Source organism: Drosophila eugracilis, unplaced genomic scaffold (genome assembly GCF_018153835.1).
Source record: "Drosophila eugracilis isolate 14026-0451.02 unplaced genomic scaffold, ASM1815383v1 contig_534, whole genome shotgun sequence".
NCBI classification, from domain to species: Eukaryota; Metazoa; Arthropoda; class Insecta; order Diptera; family Drosophilidae; genus Drosophila; species Drosophila eugracilis.
This window is the reverse complement of record NW_024573410.1, coordinates 223,141-250,659: the sequence shown is the minus strand read 5'-3', so window position 1 is coordinate 250,659 and position 27,519 is coordinate 223,141. Positions and strand designations below refer to the sequence as shown.

The following is a 27,519-nucleotide window of genomic DNA, read 5'->3' as shown; positions in this document are numbered from 1 at the left end:
GTATCTGTATCTGCATCGCTCCATTCCGCTTCAGTTTCAGCTCGAGTTCAGACAGTTTCAGTTTCCTTTTTACGTGATTTCTTGTATCTCAAGTGTTGTGCTCTGGTCGCGGGGTCTTATCGCCTTGTTTGTCCAAGTGCCAGTTGAACTATATATGTATGTTCATAATGACGATGATGATGATGATGATGATATATGTATTCCTATATAGGGGGCTTAGTACTCGTATATGGCCTTCTCATGGTTCACCATGTTTTCGGCAGAGCGTGTGTGGATCTAACCTACCTACCGCCATACCCTCCCCTCCCAACGTGCTCTCCTTTCTTGGTCTCAATTCTTTGGGTCGCTTTTTGTGGTTTTTGAGAATCATGTCGCATTTATTAGATCATCAAAAGGTGTTAAAGATTGTGGGGCACGTTTCACTGATAATACTCGGCCTGGCCTTTCGCATGGCTTTCTAGAGCGCTCGTTCAATTGTTGTTTGCATTATTGGGTGAAAGTCATTCAGAGTTCATTAGAGATCTCTCATCTAACTGTTCGCTCTGGACTTGCCCGAAATTTACGCAGCTCTTTGTCATATCTGTTGGACAAATTCACGTTATCTTTATGGCTGAGGGTTAGCAATCTCGCGGGGAAATTGCAATTTGCCACAACAATGGCGTGTGGAAATTAACTGGAATTCCAAATGAAAAGCAAAATGTCGAATTTTGTTCAGATTGCGGAACTTCCCAAGGTTCAGTGGCACTCAAGTCTAAAGGTTATAAACTCCAAAGGATCTCATAAATCTTTCATAAACCAGAGATAGTCTTTTACTCCCCAATTTCCACAAACTTGCCACTATTAATTGATTAACCAGTCAGCAGCGGCGAATCGCATCGAAGTGACAGACCTAGAAACGGCTTAAGGAAAATCCAATAATAAAATACAGAGAGAAAGAGATAGCGAAGTGGAACGGACGCCATTGGACAACCGCAAAAAGTAAAGCGCTCTAACGGTTCATGACACTGTTCCCCACAGGTCCACGGCAAATTGAAATTTCAAATCAAATCAGAGCAGCGACGGAGAGCAAGACGGAAATGGCAAATGATTTTCTTCTTCCAACATTCTGCGACTCCATAACGGACAGCTGGTCCGTAGTAGTAGAAAAAAATAAAAAGCTGCCAAGAACCAAAGGAAAAATTTCATAAATTATTAACACCTCTGCCATTTGAACTGGACAAACTGGTACCCAATCTCTGTGTGTGAGTGCAAGACGCGCCTCTCTTTGCGCTTCTCATTGAGGTGAGCTGCTGCCTGGCCCATGTCTTCGGACTGCATAATTGCTTTAATGGAATTTGATTTTACCCAACCTCTCAACACGATCAGAGCTAGAGACAAGTGTCAGGCCTATCGTCCCGAGCGGAAGGCTTAGCTCTGGCCAAGAGATAAGTGCGTGACTCACGGGCTATATAACCATATAAGGAATGGATTTTGATATCCCCCAACAACAGCCTTAAAAGGATTTAACTAAATCTTTTTCTAATACTCATAACTGGCTTTTTGCTGCATAAATTCATGAACTACTTTCAAGTTCCTAATCACTTCTAGTTCTAATTTTTAAGACTGCTGCATTCTTAGAGATAGTTTATCCATGAGAATTCCCTTATTATTTATTTTTAAAATTCAATTAACAATCATCGTGACACGCTGCCATCTCTGGACCCCACCTTGTCGTTTTTTGGTCCATTGCAGATGATGTACAACCACTATTAGCATTAAAGTTTATTATCGACAACGACGTTGGTTCTGAATTCCTGCAAAACAGGTGCAACACCACACACACACACACATACACACTCACCTATGAATACTCCACTGCACAGTGAGGCCATCAGAAGAGGCCTTTCAACTTTTAGCTAGAGATTTCTCCACCTCTCCACCCCAAAACCATACCAAACCAAACCAAACCGTACCATCCGATCCAATCCGATACGATACGATCCTAACCCCATCCACATCCACATTTACAGCCATAGCCACAGCTATAGCCCCATGGTTGCATGCAATGCAGGCGGCGCAATGCATTTGGCCGCTAAAAGCGCCTTATTTGGTTAAATTGGTGCAGATTGCTGCCAGGCCAGCTCTAAATAATAATTAGCACAGGTTTTTCCATCTCCTTCTCCTGCATCGCCGTCGCTATCTCACTTCCACCGCTTCTTGTCCGCCTCGCCTTGCTGCGCTTTTGGTTTTTAGTTCGGTTTTTGGTTTTGGTTTCGGCTTGGCTTTGGTCATTCACCAGGCGCACCGCAAAACCAACAAAAAAAAAAAAAAAAAAATAAACTAACTGAGAAATAAAAAAACATCTTGTTGCATGCCACATACGGGGTGAAATTTCCTTAGAAATTTCGTGCTTGCCTGCTCTGGTTTTAATTTGATTTTTACTTGATTTCCCCGCCACTCTCCATCACCGTCACCATCACCATCAGCAGCCTCAACCTTCCGCCACTCCATCCGTCTGCATCTGGTGGCCCAGGTTCAGGTTCATAAATTTACTAGATGTTCGCCCGATTTCTTGGCTCTGAGTTGCATGTTTAATGTTGCTGCTCCGTTGCATATTCGCGTGTGCGCCATGCCTCTGTGGGCTACACTCGCTGCCCCAACAATGTGCCTGCTGCTGCTGCTGCTGCTGCTCCTCGCCACCCCATTGAACCCATCAGTTCCCTTTTTTCGCTAATAATTATTTTTTCTGGTCTAGGATTTATGATGCTGCAGGATTGCTTGATCTGGTCCTCGGTGACTTTCCTTACTAAGTCTAAGCCCTTTCATCTCGAAGGGGAACTATGTGAATAAGAGGGGCTTTAGTGACATAAAACTGTGGCGTAGAATACTGATTCTTGCTCTAAAATATAGACTTTAACTTTGTTTATCCTAAAAAGAAGCCACGAAATTAAAGTCATAAACCAGAAACCGTCTTTAATAGTTTCCCAAATGGAAAATAACACACTTTGCCTCTAAGACTTGCCAATAATATCATCAAAGCTTTTGACTTTGGGGTAATTAAATATATAAACCCAGGGAAATGCAAGGAAATAAAAAAAAAGAAACGTATAAAACAATTTGCCAATTGATGCCGATATGATAGTTAGAGCGAGACCCCGAGGGGTGGGTAGGGGGCAGGATTAAACCAGATGTGCGCATGCCTCAAAGGCACCTGCCACGACGGCCTGGACGGCTGAAGGTGCGACAGAGAGCGGCTCGGCTTGATGCCCGTCCGCGTCTGGGGCTAAGGCGAGGAAATCAAGTGCAGATTAATTAAATTCGATAATTAAATGAACGGGCCAGCAGATCGTGTCTGCCGGCAGCATCGGATCCGTGGCTGTGGCTGTGGCTGCCGCTGTTGGTTTTAGATGAAAGCTGCAAGGCCCCAAAACAGCCACCGCAGCAGCAGCATAATAATAAAAAAAAGAAACATTTGCACATTGGCTGCACATTTGGGATTGAGGTTGAGCCTCTCGCGACGGGTGATGATGGCGTTGGACCAGCCACGACCAGCGACTTCTTCTTGCCTCGTCTCCGGCTAATGCACTTCTGTGATTTTAGGCGCAGCGAATTAATGTGCATCGCTCTATAAATTTGTCAGCAATTAAACCAGCCAGTCGCCCGGACTGAGCCACTAAAACTGTTTGCCGAAATATCAGGGTAAAAGTAGTTAGGAGTTAATTAACTGAAGAACTTTAAAAGCAGGTTATTTGGGTTATAAAAAACTAAAATGTTGAAAAAATAAGCATCTCTTTAAGAAGTTCCTTATCAGAATATTTAGTTTATAAACTTTGATAAAGGGTATACAAACTTCCAGCTTCCTTCAGAGAGAAACAAACTGCCAAAGTCAACTTCTATGATCTTTAATGGGTTTTTGAGTCGATAAAAGCCACAAACTTCTGAACTTTATAAAGTAGATAGACTCCGAGAGTCGTAGATTCCTGAAAAGTGCAACGAATTTCAGTGGACTTGATTGATATTGGGCGATAAAGAAACCGCTAAGAAGCCGCTCTTTGTCTCTCTCTCTTAGTCTGTCAGCATCCGTCTATACGTTTCTCTATCTCCATATAACATGTGTAGCAGTTGTAATGTATAGCTGGCAAAATCGGTCCATGTTGCACATAAATTTCATACGAGTTCAAGCTCAGTTCGCCACAAATTTATGGCCAAAGCGAATGAGGAGACGACTGGGACTTGGACTTGATCTTGGTTTGGATGTTTTTTGGGGCGTGTTTCCTTGTGCTCTGTCCTGTTAACAAGTTTTGAGTGTTGCACCAGCATCCGCATCTTGTTTAATGTGTTTGTGGTGGCCATAGCTACGTAAGTCCGTTGAGAGCCAGTTAAGGCCAAAGATTGATGGCCCAAGGTTGAAGCCCACATAAAATGCCGAGTGACTGGAAGGCATTCGAATAGTTGGAAATGTTTGTTCTTTAAACTTGACACTAATTCGATTTTAGTTCATAGAAATCTATTTCATATCAATTTTGTAGGTCTCTGCTGAGTGTCGCATTGATAACGTTGCGTATACGTAATGTCACTCATTAAGTGGGGCTTCTGTGAAGTGCTCTGACTTTGTTCTTGCTATTAGGAGATATTTTATAAGCTTTTGTCAAACATCTTATTCTCTTAATATTACTTCCAGCATGTGACATAGTTGCGGCCCTACCTGGCGTATGATTAATATTCCAATACCTCTTCTAAGTTAAAGAATTTTGTACTCCCCATTAAACCACCTGTCACATCACATCTGCAATCGTTTATCACTCACAATCAATTCGCCTGAATGATTAAAGCACTTAGTCTGGCATTCCGCACCCCCGCCGGCTGACTCGGCGTATGCTTAATATGCAATTATAAATCTTAAACACGATCGCCCATAAGGCAGTCAATAGTATAATTTCCTGCTCGCCAAGTATATGGGTTATTCTGTCCACATATTGTACGTCAGTTTACATACATATACAGATATATAAATATATGAGCACATTTGCTGCCGTTTTGCCAGTAGATTGGTGTGTACCAACGAGTTCAAGCAGTTCAAAACCTTTGCACGCGAACTTATCGCACAAGGCGACTCCGTCTGGTTAGAGTGGAACCAAAACCAAACCCAAACAATGCCGTTCAGGCAAATAGAAACGGGTGGGGTAAGAAATCTTATGTCTAGGAGTTTTTGGGGAAAGTCTTTAAAAGTCTTTTTAGAAGGCTTTTTCTGAAATATCTTCCACTCTAAACATAGGTATAATCTTTGAAATTAGAAGATTTAATTTAAGATGGTTTATTTTCTAAAATTCTTAAATGATTTATTGATAAATTGCCTGTTTTTTGACATATTTTTGACTTTATAGGATAGTTTAATTAAGGTCCCAAAAGCCTTCTCCCATAAGAATAGCTTTATTTCTCTTCTTAATGGGTTTTCCCAATCCATATGGACTGCTCCCATTTGGCCTCCGAGTTGAGATTGGTGAACATATATATAACATATATATATATATAAATTTAAAATAAAATACAACAACCAGCAAGAACGATTGCAGAGCAAAAAGTCAAAGCGGCACCGCAGCGGTCGACGCGTACAAAATGCGACAGAAACAGCAATAGCAACATATAGTACACACACATATAGTACACGGATCAGCCAAAACAACAACAACTACAACAACAAGAATAAACTACAACAAAATCAGCCGTGGAGAGTGTATACACAAACGTCAAAAAAGTCAACTGCGCCGCTGCCATTTGATAAGAGGCCACAAGTGTAAATATAGACGACGGCGGCAGCAGCAGCAGCAACAACAACAACACAAACCGCAATGTCCACGACCGCTGACTCTTTCTCCCTGTCTCTCTCTCACTCACATTCTGCCCCCTCTCTTTTGCGCCCACCGGAGAGTACTCTTTTTTAGATTTCTTGCATCTCTTTCGCTCTCGCTCCTCGAATTGATTGATATTGCCATTTTGCCTTTGTCGCCATTTCATTTTTGCTTTCAGCAGTTCACCAGAGTTCATATAATATATATATATACCTATCTCCATATATATATAATGCGTGTGTAGGTGGTGGGGTAGGGGGAGGCAATATATATTCATTTTCAACTACGTGCTGCAATGCCACTTGAGGTGGCGATTAGAGGGGACACAGGCGGAGGGCGCTTGCATTTAGGGTTAACCACAAAATAGGTCAACACACTTGCCGAGGGAGCTGAGCCCTGTGAGTCAGATAAGAGTTTATAGAAGATCGACAGCTCAGGACGGCAGGAGGATGAGTCAGCGGGGGCCATGTCAGCACAAGCAATAATCAGCTTGTGATTAAGAATTCATTTCAAAAATATTTGCCTTTTAAAACTCTGATAATAGGTTATATTAACTTGTAAAAATTTCTGCTTTAAAACTGTTGAAGTGGATTTAATTTTTTGTAAAAATGTCAAAATTATTCACAGATTTACTCATACAAAATATGAACTTAATCTGGAGTTCATTTTACAAAGGAAGCCCTTATGTCATCCACGAAATGTCTGAAATCTTTAGTATGGGATTTTCCATTGGCTATGATTTTTCCATGAGCTTCTTAAATTTAACTTTCTTTAGGAGTTTAAAGCTGATTAAAACAGATACTTTACGAAGAGGATTTAGTTATGATAATATCACCTAATATCATAATAACCTTATTAAAAACGGTTCATGTTTCCTTTATAGCCCATACTTAAGTTAAGTTCTGCACTTAAAATAAATACTCAGCATTATCACTCCATACTTGAGTATATCTCTTCGTTTCCTTATATGACCTTACCCAAGAAAAGCGTTGACATTAAAGTCAACGATCAATCGATTTGCAATTTGCAATTTCTGCAAATGACAAAAGATTGAAGCGCCGTAATTTATGCAACATTAATGGACCTAATGATACCCAAAGAACGTAAACAATCAGCGATTTATATGGTGTCTTTAATTTCTGTCGATTATTTTATCGTTTTATCTTTTTCCTTTTCCTTACCGCACCGAGAATAAAGACCTAAAGAATAAATAACGCGTGCACCATACAATTTAACAGCCTGATATTTGCATAATAGCAGCGCGTGACAACAACAACTACAGCAAAGAGGTGTGGGTGGAGGGGCAAGTAAAGACAGTGGGTGAATGAGTTCGTTCTGACAAAAGATCGGGCATAATGGTTAAGTTGAGAAAATCAACTTAAATGGAAGTTTAAAAATATTATCAAAATTTTCCAAAAATATTTACTATTTTATATCCAATTAAGCAATAAAGATAAAGTATCTTACAGATACATTTGTATCTTAGCAATAAAGATAAAGTATCTTGAAGATACATTTGTATCTCCCTGATTAATCCCACAGTTTGAAATTCCCTATAGCCAGGATTGAGGAAGCGAGGTAAGGAGAGCGACTCCTCCATAAATCGCCAGACTAAACAACGGCGCTTCAATGACGGATTGACAAATCACACACACACACATATATATACACACAAAGCCCAGGCACGACAGCAGGGACCCCAGAAGACCGACCAGACTTTATGTAAGTATATATATTTTTGTGACAAATTTATGACTGAGTTTTGAGGTGCCTGCCCCCCGCCAATGCCCTCACTGCCGCTCTTGCCATCTTGCCTGATCAACATAATAACGACGATGATGAGCTTGGAAATAATGATAACGATGATGATGATCGTGGCACGTGAAGACATGCCAAAATGTTTATGGCTTTGGCCAAGGTAATAATTTGCCAACAACAATTTCGCGAACAGACTGCAGATGGCAGGAGGCTGTCCGCCGATGATCATAACGATGATGATGATGGGCATGATGATGGCCCATCATAATGATGATAATTTGCATTTTAAATGCGCGACAAACTGCCACAAGACAACGGCAGCCGCTGCCTGCCTTCTCCTCCTCCTCTTTGTATATATTTGGCTGCCCATTTGAATACTGGCTAAGTCAGCTCACATATCTAGGCATAAAGTACTCCGAATCGCAGGTCTTACTCCTCCTCGCAGAAGGAGTCACCATATTTGGCATCACCGAGGCCCAAAACGAAACGCCAAAGAAGCCACAAAGAGATCGTTTGCCAAGCCAACTGGCGGGCCATACAAATTTGTCACACGAAATTGGTGTTTGTGACAAATAGAGAAAGGCCAAGAAGGGGAAGTCCGGCAGGGCTGATGGAGATGAATGCGCTTTTGAGGCGACAACTGATTGAACTATTATGCTGCAGCCCCAAAACGGCCGAAAGCCAGGGGGATAATAAACGTTTAGGCCGTCTTCTTCCTCTTCAAATGCATATTGTACAGTTAACAGAGTTTGCATAATTCGGCCCCTTGGGTTCGAATCTTTCCTGGCTAGAATTTGGTCTGCTGAGCCAGGAGTTCCTCCTCTGGTGACAGTCAGACGTGTGTGTGAACTATTTAGTGGAAGTCCTCAAAAGGAGCGACGGGAAAGGTTCTGTATAAGGAAGTTAGGGCGACTAATCTGAATTTGCTTTTATGGGAAAATATATGTAAGTCTTCTACCAGCATAAATCTATATAAAACTGATCTAGATGATCTCATATCTTTAGTTTTCCGAAGCTGCTACTTATCTTAGTTCCAGTTAAATTGATAAATTGCAAGAAATAAGGCCACCGACAGCTGACCTTTGACAGCAGACTTTATAAATCGCTTGCCCAAGTAAATTTACCATCTACAGTAAACTAAAAACTTGGTTAGATAACACACCCAAAGATCATTTACAGGCAGCCAGATAAGTGGAATGTGAACTTAGACAGCCAGCCCACAATGATGCACGAGATACACAGAGATATCATTATTATCTTCTAGATAAATCACTATGCTCGCAATATCCGGCCAGCAGATAACGATCCCCGTGAAATGGCAAACTTGCAACACTCATACACACGCGCACACACACTTTTAATAGTTTCTACAGCTCTAGGGGCAAGCCACAAAAATCCACAAGAGACCAACTAATTGAGACATCATCAGCAGATGCTGAAAGTGGGAAGGGGCAGGACTGGGAGGAGCAGGCTAAGTAAACATAAAAAAGAATACTTCAACTTCAACTTCAACTGCGACTAAGGAAGGCAGAAGGCAAAAGTGTAAATAGCTCAGAAAGCGCCAGTGGAAGTCGAGAAGGTGAACCAACTGCACTGGTAAAAACTTCTAGGAACTAAATTCATAACTTAATTAATAGTTATTATCTCTTCTTAGGTATTCTTTAGTATTTAATAGCAATTTTATAAACTGTATTAAGGTTCATCCTAACAACTCACCTCTTCGTTCTCTCAGTGTATAAACCGAGAACATAAAAATCAACAGGAACGGCAACTATTTAATGGCAATTTTACAGCCTGCCATCTTCTATCCTCGCCTGAGCCTGCCTGCATCCCAACTGGAGCCCTCCCCTTGCAGTCCACTGATGAAGATTAGATGCCATGGTAGGCAGGCAGGAATGCAGGGACCAGGCCAGCCAAAACCAAAGCCAAAGTGATCGTGGATCGCGGATCCCGGATAGCAGCGAGTCTGTTAATTTTTTGTCATTTGCGGTGGCAAGGACAAGACAGGAAACCGTCTTGCGACTGACTGTCCGACTGCGGCATTTAACGATAGCACTGTGGCAACTCTGGCGGCAACTAATTTGAGGTTACAGACGTTTGGGGTCGTAAAAAAAAAAAAAAACCATCACCAGCCAAGGGACCGAGTGAAAACTTCATTAGAGGCCACATAAAAAACAGAGCTGGCAGATAAATAATGTGTCAGAAATTCAATTTGGGTAAAAGATTTTTGGCCAAGTCCGACGGGCGACTGACTGATTGACAACTCTGCCACCGAGCGTTGACCTCTGCGGACAGAGCTGTGTGCTCACAATTCGGTTGGTTCGAGTACGTGATCGCATAATGAATAACTTTCAAATTGAATAATCAAACAGACTCTTTGGGTGTGTAATGGTCTGTGTCTGTCCGCCTGTCTGTCTGCCTGTGTGTGTGTTGGGTGTCATAAAGCCAAGTCGAGGCCGGGCCACAGAAACATGGCCCAGAGTGTTTGCCCGCCCGAGTCTGTCTCGCTTGTCTTGGGGTCACGCGCATCGTGAAGGAGGCAAACAGAAACGAGCAAACGGAACGGAAAAATTCTTAAATGGCCTTAAAGAGTTTGACAAGATCTTTACTGCCTGGGGTTTCACCTGGGAACAAGACCGATGATTTTCAGAATTAATCCGTTAGATATATTCAATAAGATAAGATTTAAGGTACTAACAGTTTAATGAGGATTTTGAATATAAAATATATGGAAAACCATTAGGCCATTTGGGGACAGAAGTTCTAATATTTCCTGAAGCTATTTAGTGTTTATAAGGAAGGAAGATTGTACTTATAGGGTATCCCACACCTGTTCCAAACTTCCCGATTCGAACTCAGGTTTTTTTGAGGTCGTTTGCCAGGGCCTCACACTCAATATGTTCCCCCCCCGCCTTAACCAACCCTCTGCCCCTCTTTACAAATTGCTTAAAAATGTTAATAAGCTCAGGCATTTTGGGATACACACACGACACTTGCGCCGATCCCCGATCCCAAGCCGATCTTATACTATATGGTGTGTAGCCCTCTCTCTCTCTCTCTCTCTCTCTCTTTCTCTCTCTGTCGCTCTTACGGCGATCTACCAATTGTTCTTTTGTTTCTGCTAACTCATCAATAATTTGCTCACGTTGCGACATTTTGTCAATATCTGCGCCAATGATCGACGCCGTTTGGTCTGACCTACCCCTAGCCCCCGTCTATCCTCTCTAAAGGGGCAACAGTTGCCTCTTCTTTATGCCTCTTACTGCTTCTTCTTCTTGTTACTTTTGAGCAGGGCGCGAGCGTCGTTCAATGATTTTTTAATTGAATTCTAAAAGCGTTGTCAGTCCTTTGTTGCTGTTGTTGTTGTTGTTATTTGGGAGCTACGCATTGGTATCTTCATATGTGTATAGTCTATATGGGTTTATGTTAAGAGAGAATCAACCTTGTGGTATGTGAGTTTTTTAAGAAACACATACAAATGCATATATACACGTATATAGCTTATGGCTTGGACTCACAACTTTTTTAATGGACAAGGCGCAAACTTTGCATGGCAGTATCGTTGTTGTTGTTGTTGTTGTTTTTTCTGATTTTATTGAGCGGCAGTTGTGTTTTTTTTCGTTTTTTTTTTTTAAATATTTTTCGCGCGCTCTTGGACTTGACAATTACATGGACTTTTTTCATGGCATTTCAATGACGTTCGTTAAATTTGTTACAGTCATGGTTAACACAGACACACACAACACACACACACACACACACACACATACTTGTACAATAACAATAAAGAGAGACAGATACACTTGAAATTTATGGGCGCCTAACGTTTGTTTTTTCGTATCTCGTTGGGGTTTGTTTTTTTTTTGTTTTGAGTTTTGTTTTTGCCCAAACGGCAGCTCAGTTCAAGTTCAATTGTTAATGTAAAAAGCTGCACACACACTTAACAGCACAAGCAGCAGCAACAACAACAACAAGAGCCAACCTTAAATGCCATTAACTTGTTCGTTTTTTATTTGTTATTATTTAATTATTTGCCATATTGCTTGACCAGAATGTGTAGGCAGGTAATTCAGGCAGAAAACAATAAAAAACGAAAGAGAAACCATGAGAAACCAAGAGAAGACCCCAAAAGCAGGGAAGACCTTTTGATATCGCTTAATTAATATCAATTACTATGCAATTAGAGATCGCTAAGCTAAGCAGGCGGTATATACAAAAAGGTCACTGGAAATTTATGAACTTTTGGCTTTCTACCCCAAAAGGTGCGGTTTGATCAAACACTTAAAATTGGTTGAAACTTTTTAAGGGCAGCAAGTGGTTAGAGAAGGCGAATACGCTTACTTAAGTTGTAAGAAATATACGAAACCGAACAAGTAAGCAATTTGTGTATAGCCAAAAATTGCCTAATCATTGAAGACCTCCCAAGTCTATAAGATTTCCATGACCTTACTAGTCTTGAAACTTAGAAACGTGAATTATTGTTAAAAAGAAGAATGTTAAGTTCAATTTTAGTTCTTTTTAACCCAAAGTAGTAATACTATCTAGCATAATTTGTCACCATCTTTATACACCTTGCTTACTTTAACAAATCGATAAGTTTCGATTATACTTTTGCCATCTCTAGCTCACTGTTTGAAGAACAAATGTCGCTTGGCTGTGCGGGTGGGTGTGTCGCCCGAAACCCATTGAACACATCGGTTGACAACGACTAAGCTCGACTTTGCCTGAACTCGACTCCAACTTGAGTGGCAGCCAATAATCATACATGAGTGTCGCTGTTCGTAAGTGAGTGTGTACCTTCTGTCCTTACCTTACGTTGGGTCGCAGCCAGCCGGAATTTTTCGATATTTTTCTCTGCTTTATTTGCTTTGGGCTGTGACCGCGACGCGTATAATTTACACGTTTTGCTCATTTGCGATTCTAGGCTCGCAAGCTGAGACCGAAACAGAAACAAAACAAATGAATTTAAATCCGCACATATTCAGTACCCAGGTACAGTGAAGTCTTAGATAAAGAATCCTTAAAATCTTTCATTGCATTTTAATTTTAATCTAATAATCGAAGTTCTGCTTATTCCTAGCATAAAACCTTCAATGAAATTAAGCTGAAAGTAAATGTTAAGACTTCATATATCACTCTTTTAAAAACTTTGAAAGTAGTGGCTTGCCAATAATTACTGTACCACATACTCCATACCAAAGCCTTTGCTTGAATGAGGAATAAGGGAGAGCTACTGCGTCGGCGCAAAGTTGGCTTTATCAGCTCTTCTTCTTCACCGGTCTGAGTGAAATTCCGACAAGTGGCATAATTGCGCCCTGCGGCGGCTACCGTGCTAAGAGGGCATGAGGGATTCCGGATTCAAGAGTCAGGACCCAAAACAGGGTTAAGACAGAGAGGGGAAGGAGTCGGGCGGAACCCAGGCCAAGTGGACATCGATATGCGGGAAAAAATCGCAAATCATAACCACGGCAACAACAAACAATAAATAAGTGCAGCGGCAACTCGGAACGTGCAACGTGCAACGTGCACTGTGCAATGTGCTTCAACTTGCATGCCACGTAAGGCAATTCCAATGCCAAAGAGCAACCAGTGTGCGTGTCCCAAGTCGTTTTGACTTTGCTCCGAGTGCAAAGTTGAGCACACATAAAAAATACGAGGATGACTTTACCAGAGGAGGGGGATAAGGAGAAGGAGGTTGCGGAGAAGCCGCTTAGAGGGCAGGGGTGAAGCCGGTGCGCAGTCGCCTTTTAGAGTCATTGGCAACTTACTGCACGCCATCGGCATATAAAGCATACATCGGACCTGAAAGAACTATATCAGTTTCAATACTCTTTCATTAAGGATTTACTTTGGACAGGAGTTGGGAGGATGTCCTGAAGTGCTATTTTTGCTTTATAAACATTTTAAAGTTTTAAAACTAATTCCATTCTTTAACTTAATTGACTCATGACTGAATCACTGATTCAGTTTAAGACATTATCTTCATAGTAGTGTATTAACAGATCGACTTAATCCAAAGTGGTAGCTTCTTATTACCCCTTGCCTGATCTTGTGGTCCCTCTGATTTCTGCCTGACTGCGACTCATTCTCATTCGCCATTCTCGGCTCCAGACAGACAGCAAGTCAACATTCCATGGCCACTTGCAGGGCATAAGTTCGCGTCAAAGGTTTCGGAGTCAAGTCAAGCAAAAACAAAAGGAGACTTCAGATAAACCAAAACCAAAAGCAAAAACTAAGCGGAGTGGCAAAGAGTGAAAAGCAGCGCAAAAGGCAAACAAGAACAACGGCGGCGGATCGGCAGCGCAGATGGAGATGCATTATAACCTTTGCCAGCAGTTCGGGAAGCTCATATTGATATTATGTGGGTACAGTGAAGACTCACAAAAGAAAACATGTTAATGTTTAGCTCTAGTTTAGCTTAAGTTGGCAGATATGTAAAGGTGTACCTTAAATTTAAGATTTATTTTAGATTCCAAAATGCTGTTAAGAAAAAGAAGTTATAAAAGTCGGAATCTCAGAATCTCATTTACTATAATATCCAATTTTTATGGTTTCCTTAGAGTTTCTGCAAAAGTTGTTTCTGTGCCGTTTTTGGAATATAATATTTATGATTTTTCCCAATAATTTTTATAGTTAAACATACGTGATTTAGCCTAAAGACCCCTTTTTCCAGTTACTACTTTATCTTTGGTATTAGCCTGGTCCCCATGGAGATGCGAACGGGTCGCTTCTGTATTGGCTGGACGCGTTTGCCCTTTCCTCGACGACTTCCCGACTTCGAGGCTTCTCAGCGCTGACTCGTTTTGCATTTTAATTTTGCGATCGGCGAGCGGCGAGCGATCTTTTTCATCATTATCATCATCGGCGACGTCGTCTTCGACGCTGTTCGGCATCAGTTGCCTGTTTATTTTATTTCTGATTATTTTTATTTTAAAACTGCTGCAGCTCAATACGTTTTTTTTTTATCGCCACTTGTCGGCCATTTGGGCGTTCATTTGTCTCCCCATCCGTCCCTTGTCAGGTTGCCTTATTTGGATGAGCTGGAGAAGGCGCTGGAGGTGCTGGAGGAGCTGGTCAAAGTCAAGTCAAATCGAGAGACGCATTGAAATTGCGGCTGCCTTTTTGTTTTTATTCGGGGAGGGGATTTTAATTTTATTTAATGAAAATTTGCATTCTGAATGCTTAATTTGCTGCTCAGAAATATTCGATGAACTCGCTGATTTTGGGAGTGGTTTTGGCCAGATTACGTTTGCCTGGTCAAAAGGTTGCAGTCTCAGGTACAGTTTGGAAGAAATCAGAAGCATAAGATTGATACTTTTGTTATTCCCAAACAATTGAGTTTAATCCAGTTTAATAAAATTGCTGCCAATGCTAATTAGCCTCAAAAATAAGACAGACAGACGTGACCCAATATATTTCTTTATGATTAGCATTATTATGCTAAAATCTGTGCTGAGATCAAAAGTTAGCAGAACAAAGAAATATCGGAACAGGTGGAGCAGGGATCTAAGTAATAGTTATATTTTAAAGACATTAAGTCAGCTTTAATATGCAATTGGACTTTGAATAATTAAGAAACCTTTTCTGACGTCACTAGAATCCGCAATTATCTCTCCGGTTTGGTGACTGTTCGATCAGTTTTTTAGCAACTTCAGTTCTGCCTTTTACTTTTTACTAATTCTGTGTATATTGTTGTTTTGGCATTATAACTTATTTATTTTTTTGTTTTTTTTTTTTGTGTTTCACAATGTGCATGTCGAACAGAAATTCTCGTTTTTGCATGCTGACTGCGAGTGACCAAAGCAAAAGCAAAAGTCAAAGGTGAGACAAGATACGGAGCCATGACATCATGGCTCAGATACTTGACTCCCGCAGCAAGTGAAACGTCTAAAGATCAGACCGCAAGTCCGCAACCAACTCGGCGCAATCTAATTAATCTATCACGGAGTGGCACAGAGAAAAATGTCACACTCTTATAAATAAAGTCAAAATAAATAAAATAAAATCCCAAAGGCAACGGCAAAGGCAAAGGTCTGGGTGAGACAAATTTACGGCAGCAGCCGAGAAAAACTGGTAATAAAAAACACAAAGGCGGCCGAAACCAAATCATAAACTGCAGTAGGAGAAACAGTAGGCCCCAACTCCAATGGTCAGGCGATGACAGCACCAACAACCAAGTGCTTACAATGGCCTTTGGCAGACCAGCAAGAAATATAAACCCCAAAAAGTTAGGAAAAACTATAATAAATAAAATAAATAAAAACAAATAGAAATGCTGCAGGGCAGTCGTAGGATTTGGTCAGCTTCTGAGATACCCTGTGAGTCATAAAATTCACAGATACAATGTCCCTTTCTAAATTCCAGAATTATGCATACTTAAAACATAGCTTGGGGTATAGTTGGTGTTAGATGGTGGTTCGAGCTAGTGAAGTTAATTTAAATATTGAAATATCTTTGTGACTGAGTGACTGCAAGCCCCAACAACCCAACTCTCCCCCATCATAACAGGGTATTAAAGAGCGGTTCAGATATAACAGTGTAAAGCGATAGCTGAACTTTCAACAACTTTTACCCCCCAGCCACCGAACCACTATTGTTGTCATAATACTACGAAGCACTCCATTTTGGAGTTGGGAATATAACAAGGGGGTATAGAGGGAAGGAGTAAGGCGGCATGACTTACCGGAATAACACCAGGCTGGCCATACTACTGTTGTCTCCGTATCAATTTCCTTCATTATGGGGGCTCAACATATTGTCAAACCTCCGCCGTCGTCAACCGATTCGATTTGGCCTCTCTTTCTGGCGATCTCCGGCTATCTCTTTCGCTCTGTTGACTGGCTTGCCTGCTGGCTGCTGCAAGTGAAGTGAAGGCAGGAAATAAATTGTGGGCAAAATACTAAATAGAGAAATAGAGAGGGAGAAAGAGAAAGAGATAGAGAGAGAGATGGACAAATCATGGAGCTTATAAAGTTATTTTAACACTTTACGCTCGACCACTTCTTCAATTAAGTTGCCAGGTTTTGTTGGCCGTTTCAGTTGTTTTGACCATTTATGCTGCTAATTTATCTTTGTTCGTATTGTTTCGAGTCTCGGTAATCATTACGGCTCTATGTAGTTTTTCTATCTATGTATCTAAGTATCTTTGTGGGTTTGCTTGTCTTTGGGTGTTTGCTTAATTAATTTGCTGCTTGTCAAATGTGTTTAACTGTAAGTGTGTTTGTGTGTGTTTGGCTATGTTTGTTGCTGTTGTGGCATAAAGTTTGCCATTCCTTTCTTTTGTTTTTGTGATGTGGGTAATTAAATGATATTAAATGCTGGCACAGTTAATTTGTCAACTGCCAGATGTTTGGCTGTGTCAAATATTACAAAAATAGTTAAATTTGTTCAAATAAAAAAAGCTTAGAGAAAGAAAATACCAGTTATTACTCATATAATCACCCACCATAACTATTTCCCATTAATTATTTTTAAATTTCTTCAATCATTTTGTTTAAAACTATGCAATAAATTTAAACGATCGTCTCAATGGATTTTGACAGCCCATTAAATTTCCCTTAAATGATAAATCACAATAAGCCTTTATAATTCCTCATTGATATGATAACATAATGCTTTCAGCTGACAAATTTATTAAAAGATATCAAATCGATTGATAATGTTTATAACAAATTTGTATAAAAAACAAGATCAAAAATGACAACTAAACTTGTTTCGAACCTGGCTAAAACTGTATCGGAACTTTAACCTTTTCTGTTTGGAGCGAAACAAAGGAAAAGTTTAAGGTCGCTCGGTTGGCTATCAAATATTTAAACAGCTTTTGCGGTGTTAGATTATATTATATTATGCATTTGTTTCTCGTTTGGTCTTTATATCTTTTAATGTTTTTTATGTCAGTGTCTGTGTGCCTTTGTGGTTTTTTCTCAATCTCAAACTCAAACTGAAACTGAAATTGGAATTTACCTTTTGATTGTTTCGACGTTGATTGTTGTCCGACTGACTAACTAACTAAATGAAGTGACAGACTGACTAATTGTATTGTCAGTTTGTCTTTCGTTTGCAAAAAGTGGTAGTTTAAATGCAATTGTATTTGTTTGATTAGTTTTATTCATTTGTTTAGTGTTTACTTTTGTGGTTTTTTATGTACTGTTAAATACATATTATTTACTTGGTAGAAGGTGTAACCTTATTTGTTATACCCTATATTTGGCTTATAATTTATTTCCGTTTGTTAAATTTGAAATTTATTGCTTTGCTTTTAATTTTCTCCACAATTAACATTTGCTTTTTGCAGCTCTGAACTTTTAAAGCATTGTTTATTTAATTTCGTTTGTGACTTTTGACTTTTAAACTTGATTTTTTGCGTTTCACTTTTTTTCGTCGCTCGATTTGCATAAGATTCGGGATTTCTTTCTACGCGCCGTTATCACTTATCTCGCTTGCACTCGCCCCCTATCTACTCTGACCCCTCTCTTTTTCGCTCATTCATTAATTGGTGGTCACGTGCTCAGCTTCCCAAACCGATTTGTATCTCAGTTTGTCAAAGTGTCGTTAGACACGTGAGTTTGTTGTAACAATAAAAAGGCAAAAAACCGAAGAGCCACGAAAAAATGTCAGAGCGGTTTTATATCTCTCGGGGGGACTATTTTTAGCTGGGATTAGTTGAGCTGTTTTTGTGACATTTTCCTGCCCTTTTTTCTCCCTGTCAAAACTGTTACCGTTACGGTTATGTGATTTGCGGCCGGCGTAAGCACTTTTTTTTGCTGAAACTTTTTTAATCTTTTATTTTACACAACGCCCCCACACTCACACTTTTCACGTCATTCGGTTTTATGTACGCTTTTTTTTATCAATCGTCTTGATTTGTGTATTTCTTCTCTATTTACGCGAGCTTGCCGCTCGGGATCGCTTATCGTTGATCGTCGATCCCGCCGATCGCTGAATTGTCGATCACTGATAATGCAGCGGCTCTTGTTATTTATTTTCGCATTCGCACGAGTTGCCCGCCGCACGAACGAAATCGTACTGAACACAATTTCGAGAGAGCATGGAGCATGAGTTCCCCCCAACAACAAATAAGAAAACAAAATGAAAAAGAAGGTGAGATTAGTGACGCCGACGACTCAACACTCTTGCGGCTATAACCGAATTTGTAAGGTAATAAATAAATTAGGAAAATATTTATACTTTACTAAAACTTTTTATGTTAAGTACAAGGGATTTTATATAAAAGATAATAAATATTATAATTTATGGAGTAAAATATTTCGGAGATGATCGTATTTTAGTATGTAAAAAGTGTACTGAAAGACATTTCTAAGTGATCCAGGATATTTAAATGAAATATTCTCGAGAATAACTCCGATCTCTAGGTAACAACCGTCTAACCCTATGATAGGGTATACAAAGAAGCGGAGAGACAGCTACAAAACAAAAGATACTCCAAGCTCCAAACGGCACACACGTGCAAGTCCAAGAGAGCTTCGAAGAGCCGGAAAACAGCTGTGTAGCAAAACAAACGAAACAAAGAGAGCAAAAGTTAAGAGAACGATGGCGGCCCTTTATCAGTACAGTGAGTGCTGTGCGCAGGCGACAGGTGTGTTGAGAATTCGATAATGAAAATGGGCACTTATCACATGGAAAGGTAATTATTAATTCAAGTATTTAAATGTCATTGTAGGGTTTATGTGTATTCCTAAAAATCCATGACCTCTCTGTAACTGTTATGGAATTTACCTTAGTTAACCTCAAATAGAAAACTATCAAGTTAAATATGTATATTTAATATGCGAAACATCTGTTTATGATCTTATCAGTACCGTGGGTATTGGTTATACAATTGAATCATAATTGCTGAGTAGTATCCACTGTATGTAATTCTCTGTGGTCCCAGCTCTCTTTCTTCTTTTTCTCTCTCCCTGTCTGATCGCCCCCCTTCGACTCACACACACATCGAAAAGGGTTCACTGAAGGTCAGCTGGTCAGAGTTCAAGTGGCAGTGGGAATGAGCTGGCGCAAGCACGGAGCGAGAGAGCGAAACGCAGCGTCGATAAAGTCATAGAAAGAACAACATCAGCGACTTTACAACTTTAGAAGACCTCAAAAAGGGCCGAAAAGGGAGAGCGCGGTGGGAGGGGGTGTTAGTTGGGGATGGAGGTTTTCTGATGGATAACAAAGTGTAGGCGTATTTTGTAACTGTATTTGTACACAGAGGCATATCTGTGTCGTCGCTGGCCATTTGATACTTTGGCCTCGTCACTCGTCAATCAACACAAAAAAAAAAAAGAGGGTTGGTGAGGAGTGGGTGGAAGCGGTACCGGGGAGGCAAGCAGACATATTGCAGTTGTTCGCGTTGTTGTTTTTGTTGTTCTTGTTGCTGCTGTTGTCTGGCGGTGTTGCATTGCACTTTCCTATTTGCCCAGTTGTTGTTCGATTGAACTTCGCAACAAAACCAACAAACGGTCGAATAGGAAACATATGCATATTAATTGCCCATATCGCATTATTCTAATGAAAAAACATCGCTGTGTTCTTTGTTCCTCCGCTTTGGCAACTTTCGTTATCGAGAGACAATTTCCAATGTAAATCGAAATCGAAATCGATTTGCCTCAAAACTGGACGACCTGAAAACAACCTCAAGAGCCGCGAACGTCAATCCAAGGGAATGATATGAAGAGAATATTTCCAGATTCGAAACACTAAACACCCTTTAAATTGAAAATTTTTTTCTATCAAAACAGCTCAAACCAATGCTTAGATTATGATTATAAGGTCAACTGCTGGTTTATTGTAGTTTTTATAAATGTTATCAACAACCTTTTTGAACACAAACTGCTGGTTAAGTCTGTTTAATCCGCTTTTGTATCATTTTGTATTTTCAGAATGATATCCTCAACTTTTTTACTTATTATCAATAAGAAATTTTTGAATCTGCCATATTTTCATATGAAGAATGTTTGAGCTAGTGCATTAATTATAGGGTGTCCCGTCACCCAATCTTGTGGGCCAAATGGTATTACCCTGTGCCAGGGTATATAAGGCAACATATATGAATTATATATTCGATCGTATATACATATATATATATATGCACATATAGCCAGGCTACAGATGCGAGATCCGCACACTTAACCCAAAACGAGACCAAAAAGGCGAACAGAGGCGACCGGGCCATGACGGGATCTCGGCGACGACCGACGATGCGACCTGAGTTGGCGGCGAAATATTTTTAGAACTCTGCGACCGACGGCGACGACATCAGCGGAGGTGGAGAAGCGGAGAGGGGTTGGCGGGGGGGTGGCACGGGGGCAAAGGGGACATGCATATATTGTGGTACTTCGGTATCTGTATCTCTGGCAGCCCCAACTCAGGTCTGTTTTTGTGTGTTTTTTTTTCTTAATTTTTTGCTCGTATATACTTTTTGCAGGGCGCTCGGCGAGAGAGCGAGAGGTCAGAAGGTCTGTGATCTTTTGCAAGTTCGCTTGAGCGCAAAAAAAAATTCTCCGAACTGCCAAGAAGAACAAAAGGCAGCCTGGCCATTTCAAGTATCTGTGAGATACATTTCTGCCGCTCATACTCGTATATATATATAAACATATATATCTGTGATATAAGCATCTTATATGTTGGCCAGGCAAAAAGTCAAATGACAGCAAACTTTCGTTTAAATAAATAGGTAAATATAATAAGTAATATATCTATTTATCCGTCAGATAAACTCGGGCAACCGAATTCGAGTTTTTTTTTAAATAATTATTCATCTTTTCCTAAACAGTTCTACTGCAATCACAGTTTTCACGGGAAGCGCAAGGTTTGCTGATACCTTACGCGATTTGATATGTTTTTAAAGTTGAGAGGCAAGTGTTAGCCCGGTTGTTGTTTTTGACACTTTTCAGATTGCACTATTTGCCCAACTACTTGACAAATACTTTTTATTGCACTTGCAAAGCTGCGATAAACCATCGATATGCAGCTGGCTGAAGCACACAGTTTATTAGTCATTAAATCTGATTGGGTAGACAGTTCTTACAACATTTTCAACCTAAATAAATCTGTATTATAATTCCAAATTGAATTTAAGTTAAAGTCCTTAAATCACATTCATCTCAATTCGATTTGAAGACCATATATTCACGGGGCAAACCCCATATAACGAACGACATCCACGCAGTACATCAATGAATCAAATATGTGAAAAGGTGAAGATACAAAAAAAGTTGTACCTGGGGCAAGGTGAGAGGGCGCAGTATCTTAAACAAAAACAACAACAACAACGACTACAGTTGACAACTGGAAGAGAGAGACACCGCAGAATGCCGCCAGGTTGCCTGATGAGGGGCAAGTTAAGGTGTGTGCTCAAGTATTGGCCGTGTCTCCGAACGTATTTGTGTGGGACGAGCTGCAAAGTTTTCCAAATCTTCAGGCAGCAGAAAGAGAGATACAAGCCAAAAGCCACAGAAGACAGAGATGGATGCAGATGCCGCTTTTGTGGCCCAAAAAGACAAAGCCAAAAAACCAAAAGACAGTTCGACAGTTCATACCAATTGACTCGTTTGCCAACACGCGTCTCCAGGAACAACAGCAACTATCGCAGGGAACATACAACATTCAACATCCACCGAAGTGACTCTGAAAAATTGGTAAAAGCTGCACTGCATGTGGACAGAGACAAATATCCGGGGAATAACACGTTCTTAACCTGTCACCAACGAGCTCGGCAATCTTTCTTCTTGGTTTCGCTTTTATTAGCTTTTTGAGTTGGGAGTTGAACATTTTTATCACTAATAAGGTGATGATTTGGGATATCTAATTAAGTTTGTTTGACATGATTTGTAGATGTTTTTTATCAGGTAAGAAATCTATTTTATTTGCCCTATTGGAGGTAAACATTTAATAGTTTAAATTGATGTTAATTAACTCTGTGTTTTCTGTTCCATGAAAATCACCTTGAGCAATGTTTATTTTATTGTTTAGATTCATATTGAGGTAGTTTTTCCTATGGTTCCTATTATTCTGGCTATAAGTATTTGGAAACACTTGGAGTTTCCTCAGAGCATATGTTTTGCGCTTTCCCATTCCTCTTTTCCCCTAGAACCTCACTAAAAGATGCTTTTTTGGACACTGCTGGTCACAATGTCAAAAATGTCGTCAGTTTGGCAGTCCATCCATCCGTCAATCCATCAGTTCCTCAGTCAGTCACCTCTGAGCAATATCGAAGACACACACACACACACGCACACTGACACACACTTCCAAACGCAGACACTTGCAATTTTGTTGTTTTTGCCTCTTTTTTTTGCGCGCATCTAAAAATAAAAGCAACACTGAAAATGCTAATGCCAAGCGCCCGACCGATCGACACCGACATCGACCGATGCCCACAGACCTCAAAAACGAACGCCCGTTTGCCCTCACACAGATACACACCAACACAGAGATACACGATCGACGACACACACATCCACACACACAGGCAAACATGTCCCCAAAATGACAGCGACATATTGCGCGCCTCGAGTTCACTTCATTCGAGAGTTTGAACCGATCTGAATATAGTCAGCGTAGTCAGGGTGTGAGTGCGAGTGGGGGTATCTGGGTATCTGGCAGATCTGTGTGGATATAGATACTTGTAGACTATATACTCTAAATGTGCGGCACACGCTGCTGCTCGAGTCTTAGCTAAGTCTGCCAATTGCTAGGATATACTCGTACAGTAAGTGACGATACTATAAAGCAACTGGAAGATGAAATCTTTTGGATTTTTTGATCTTTCTACTTTTTTTTAAACCATAAATCCATTAATTAATCTTAGAATCTTTCACTTAATATTGCATCTTACTACATATTCTGGTTAAATAGCAATATTCCGCACTGTAAAAACTTGCAAAATGTATTTATCTTTTTGCCATTTTCATTTTTTGTGAACCAAACTACAACTCAACTCTGTCAGACGACAGACTGACTTGCAAAGGCTTTGGGTTTTTGGGCTTTCGGTAGAGGGACCTCAGTCCCAGACCTGGGATCTGAGACGGGCCAGGCCAAGTCAAGTCAAGTCAAGTCGATGTCGAGGCGTGTGGGCAGCATCAGCGTGTTGGGTTCAGTTCTGCTGTTGTCTTTTTTTTTATATTTTTGCATGTTTTCTTCATTTTTTGCACCAGTTTAGGCGAAGCCTGTCGCCGGGGATGTGAGGCAACAAACATGGCAGCTTCAAAATCAACGAACGAACGAAAACTTTTAAGGCGAGAAGTGCTGGTCGAGACGACAAAGATCGTTATGGAGCAAGCCAAGAGGGGTCAGGTCGGTCGGTCGGTCGTGTGGCAACTGTACTCCAAAAGTGACACCTGCAAAGGCCCAAAGAATGGAGGTCAAATATAAATAAACGAGGCGGAAGCGGACAACCAACCAAAGTGTTTATGGTCATGACTGACGGGTTGTTTGCGTGCTGAAAAGATGGGAAAGTGGAGACCCGAAGGTTCCGAAATATCCTTATATGCATTGCCATTGTCGTTGGTAAGAGAATACATCGTTAGGTGATTGCTTTTTATTGTTAAGTTCTTAATTGCATTTGCTTTTACGGTCAGTTTGGGAGAAATTTGGGGAAATTACTTCCTATTCATCAAATTTTAAATGAAACAAAAGATTGTTATTAAATCTTGTTTACGTTTTCTGTAAAAAAAAGTTAAATATTATAACTAATATCTGTTAGAATGCGGCATTCTTTTACAAATGTAAAATTCTAAATTACCTTTTGTAATATTCACATTTTTAATAAACCAAATCTTTGCCGCTTTAGGAATTCCCACTTTCTAGAAACTGTATATTTAAGCAGTGGAACAAGCTCACACCTCACCCACTTATCTTGAGCCATCTTTCAACTCTTGACCTACCAAACACGCTTAGATTAACCAAATCCGATCTCCACCCAAAGCAAAACAAAACAAAGTCAAAACCTGTAAGCCATTAAAGATATAAAGCAGCCCTAGATATAAATATTAATGCTAAAAATCAAAACAAAATCCAAAATTATAAAAAATATATGCAAGCATTAACACGTTTCTGCTATAAACCATAAAAGAGGGGAGGAAAAAGCCACACATTTGTAATAAAATTAAGGAACAAGTATATGAACATTAAATCTTAAATGGTGTAGGCCAAGTTCGGATTGGTCAATACGATGATAATTTATGCGGCTCGAACTATAAAGCTAGACAGACAAAATGGTAACACACTGAACTCAGAAAAAGGTATAACAGGAAAGGCATTTTTGCTGAGCTAAGAAAAGCTCAACTTTCATTAAAATCTAAAACGTAGAAGGAGGTTTTAAGTCAGAATTCTGGAAAATCTTTCTGACCTTTTGGGAAGTCTCAACTTCCGTTTAGCCAACGATTTGTGAATGGAATTCGCCAGCTCATTGAAAAGTGCAAAGCCAAGACATGCCAAGGGTGAGAAGCGGTTCAGGTATCATATAATTTCAGATCATATAATCAGGCCCACATAACTGCTTACCTCACAAACGCTCTTGTCACTTGATAAAGGCCCCGAAAAGAAAATCCCCTTAGTAAATTATATATATATGTATATATGGTAAAAAATAAATGCTAATAATAACAAATTCAACAGTTTCCTGCGGCTCACATCACAATTTCGCCCCGTTCTGCCGTTTCATGTCATTAGCGGACTCCAAAGTAAATATTTGAGGAAGACAAACGAACCTCCGCCGCTCAGCAACTTCATCATCAACCCATCATAACCCGTTCCCTCCGAAACGAAGATGAAAAATAATAATAATAATAATAAAAAGCAAGTGACGATCACTTTGAGGGCATTGAAGGCGTTCTTCGCTTCATTTTTTTTTTTTTTTGCCGAAGATCGGTTCCCTCTTGTTTCACTTTGAGATGAGTTTTTCGAGCTGAGGAGTTGAGTAAACCGATCGGCTTGGGCTTTTTGTTTGGCTTTTTTTTCTTCTTTGCTGACTGTGACATTTTTGTCACATGAACTTGCCGCCGCCGCCGCGATCTCAGCAATCCTCGAACTTGGGGTAACTTGAAGTTTACTTTATGTACTCGCCATGATATTCTGTCAGCGTTTTTTCGCTGCGAAGATCAGTGCCCATAATTGAACCGATTGCCCGTGTTTTGTTATGGTCCCTGCTGATATTTTTTTTGTGTAAGTACGTTTTCATAATTTGATCTTTTGACAGATCAGAGATCGCTGCTTGAACCTAAGGTTAATCACTGACCGCAGCACCACAATATAAGTTTGAGTTTGTGTGTGTGTGTGTTAGGTTCGCTGTTTGTTTGATTCGAGCCGCCACATGAAATCATATTTCTCCATAAAGCATCCACTTTGTCTGCCCCAGCTTCCACACAGATGATCGAGTGCCGATCTGGGCGCCCACACTCGATCGCATGTGTGCCTAGATTTCTGCGGCTCTGCTGGCTGTGTGTTAATGATCGCAAATGTCGTGATTTTAGTCGAGTGGGTTGAGTGAGGTGCTGAACTTTAATTAAACGCGAACCGAAATGTGTTTTTTCACATTCTGAACTTTGAGACATCAACTGCAACCGGGCAAATGCATTGCAGTCACTAGGCGATCGGTTAATCAACAGATGGCCTGGCATGGCCTTATGCCTCCTATGGGGGTTATGAGACTTAATGAACTCAAGGAAAACCTTCACAAATTGACACACATCAAAAATTAAAAACTTTTTGTGATTTATCTAACAAAAACTTATATTATTTTTCGGTTATAAGTCAGATAAGTTGATAGTGATAATCTCCAAAAAGTTTACTATAAAAATAGCCGACAAAAATGCTCTTTTATGATAGTTATCGGTATTTTAAGTTTTTTTTTTTATTAAAAAAATAATAATTCAACCTGATGATGATGAACAACAATTTCGGTTAATGTTTAAGACTTCCAAGAACATATATTACTTGATTACTTCAAACTAAATGGAGAACTTAAAAACTTTCAATTTAAGAAAATCATTCTCTGAAAGTAATCACATTTACAAAGAACTTTACAGAAAGAGGTCTAAATCGAAATCGTTTTAAAATTAGGTGAATGTCCAAGGAATTCAATGAGGCATGGAACAAAAACAGTTGGCCATTACAGCAGCCAACAAACTCTAACTGAATCACAAAGGTTTAGAACAATTAGGCAAAAAAAGGGAAAATCGAAAAGGCAAGGCCGTCAAAAAAAGAGAAAAAGTAAAGAGCACATACAAAGAATGTTGTAATCAAAAATGCGAAATGCAAATAAAATGCAGGTAGAGTCCACACAGGCACACACGCTTACACCTTCACTTACGACAACTGTAACATTAACGGCAAGCGGAGACACAAAAACAAAAATGTGACCAAGCAGTGGAGTAGGGGGCTTTTGGGGGGTTTGAGGGTGGTGAAGGTGAGTGCGCTTATCAGGCCCAAAAGCAAAAGCAAAAATAAAATAAAAAATAAAAAACAGCAACAACCACAAACGCCGGATATGAGCGCCACTTAAAAACTGTAAAAACAATGAACAAGCAACAAGTGCTCGAGACGACTACACATAAAACAAAGAAAGGTAACTTAAAATTAACATTTCCCATTAATATTTTTAAATCCTTTTGGGACTCGGATTATTTTAATTTTATACTTTATTATCGTTCAAAAGTTTCATTTCAATAGCCTGAAACTTTTCCAAAATATTAAGTAAAATTACCAAAATAGATCGCCAAATCATATATATCTTTCTCCCTGTGTGGAGACAGGTAGAGTATACGCGGACGAGCAAAGAGAGCGTTAATTTTGCACTTACCGTTCCGCAGAGAGCCACCAGTGGACAACAACAAAATCTACAAGAGGAGACAGGTAGCCGTTTCACAGGCAGGCCAATTAATGAAAGCGACAAAATGGCAAATAATACTTTGGAAAATGTCCAAGGCATGAC

At 40.0% G+C, this 27,519-nt stretch overlaps 1 protein-coding gene across 1 annotated transcript in view; it reads right to left on the bottom strand.

Moving 5' to 3' along the window:
• Positions 1-27,519, bottom strand: part of LOC108111894 (platelet binding protein GspB) — a 54,447-nt gene that overhangs the window by 25,889 nt on the left and 1,039 nt on the right. Inside the window, 1 exon segment of the mRNA XM_017221547.2 lies at positions 16,270-16,485. Within this exon segment, the coding sequence (XP_017077036.2) occupies positions 16,270-16,324 (55 nt within the window). The 5' untranslated portion in view covers positions 16,325-16,485.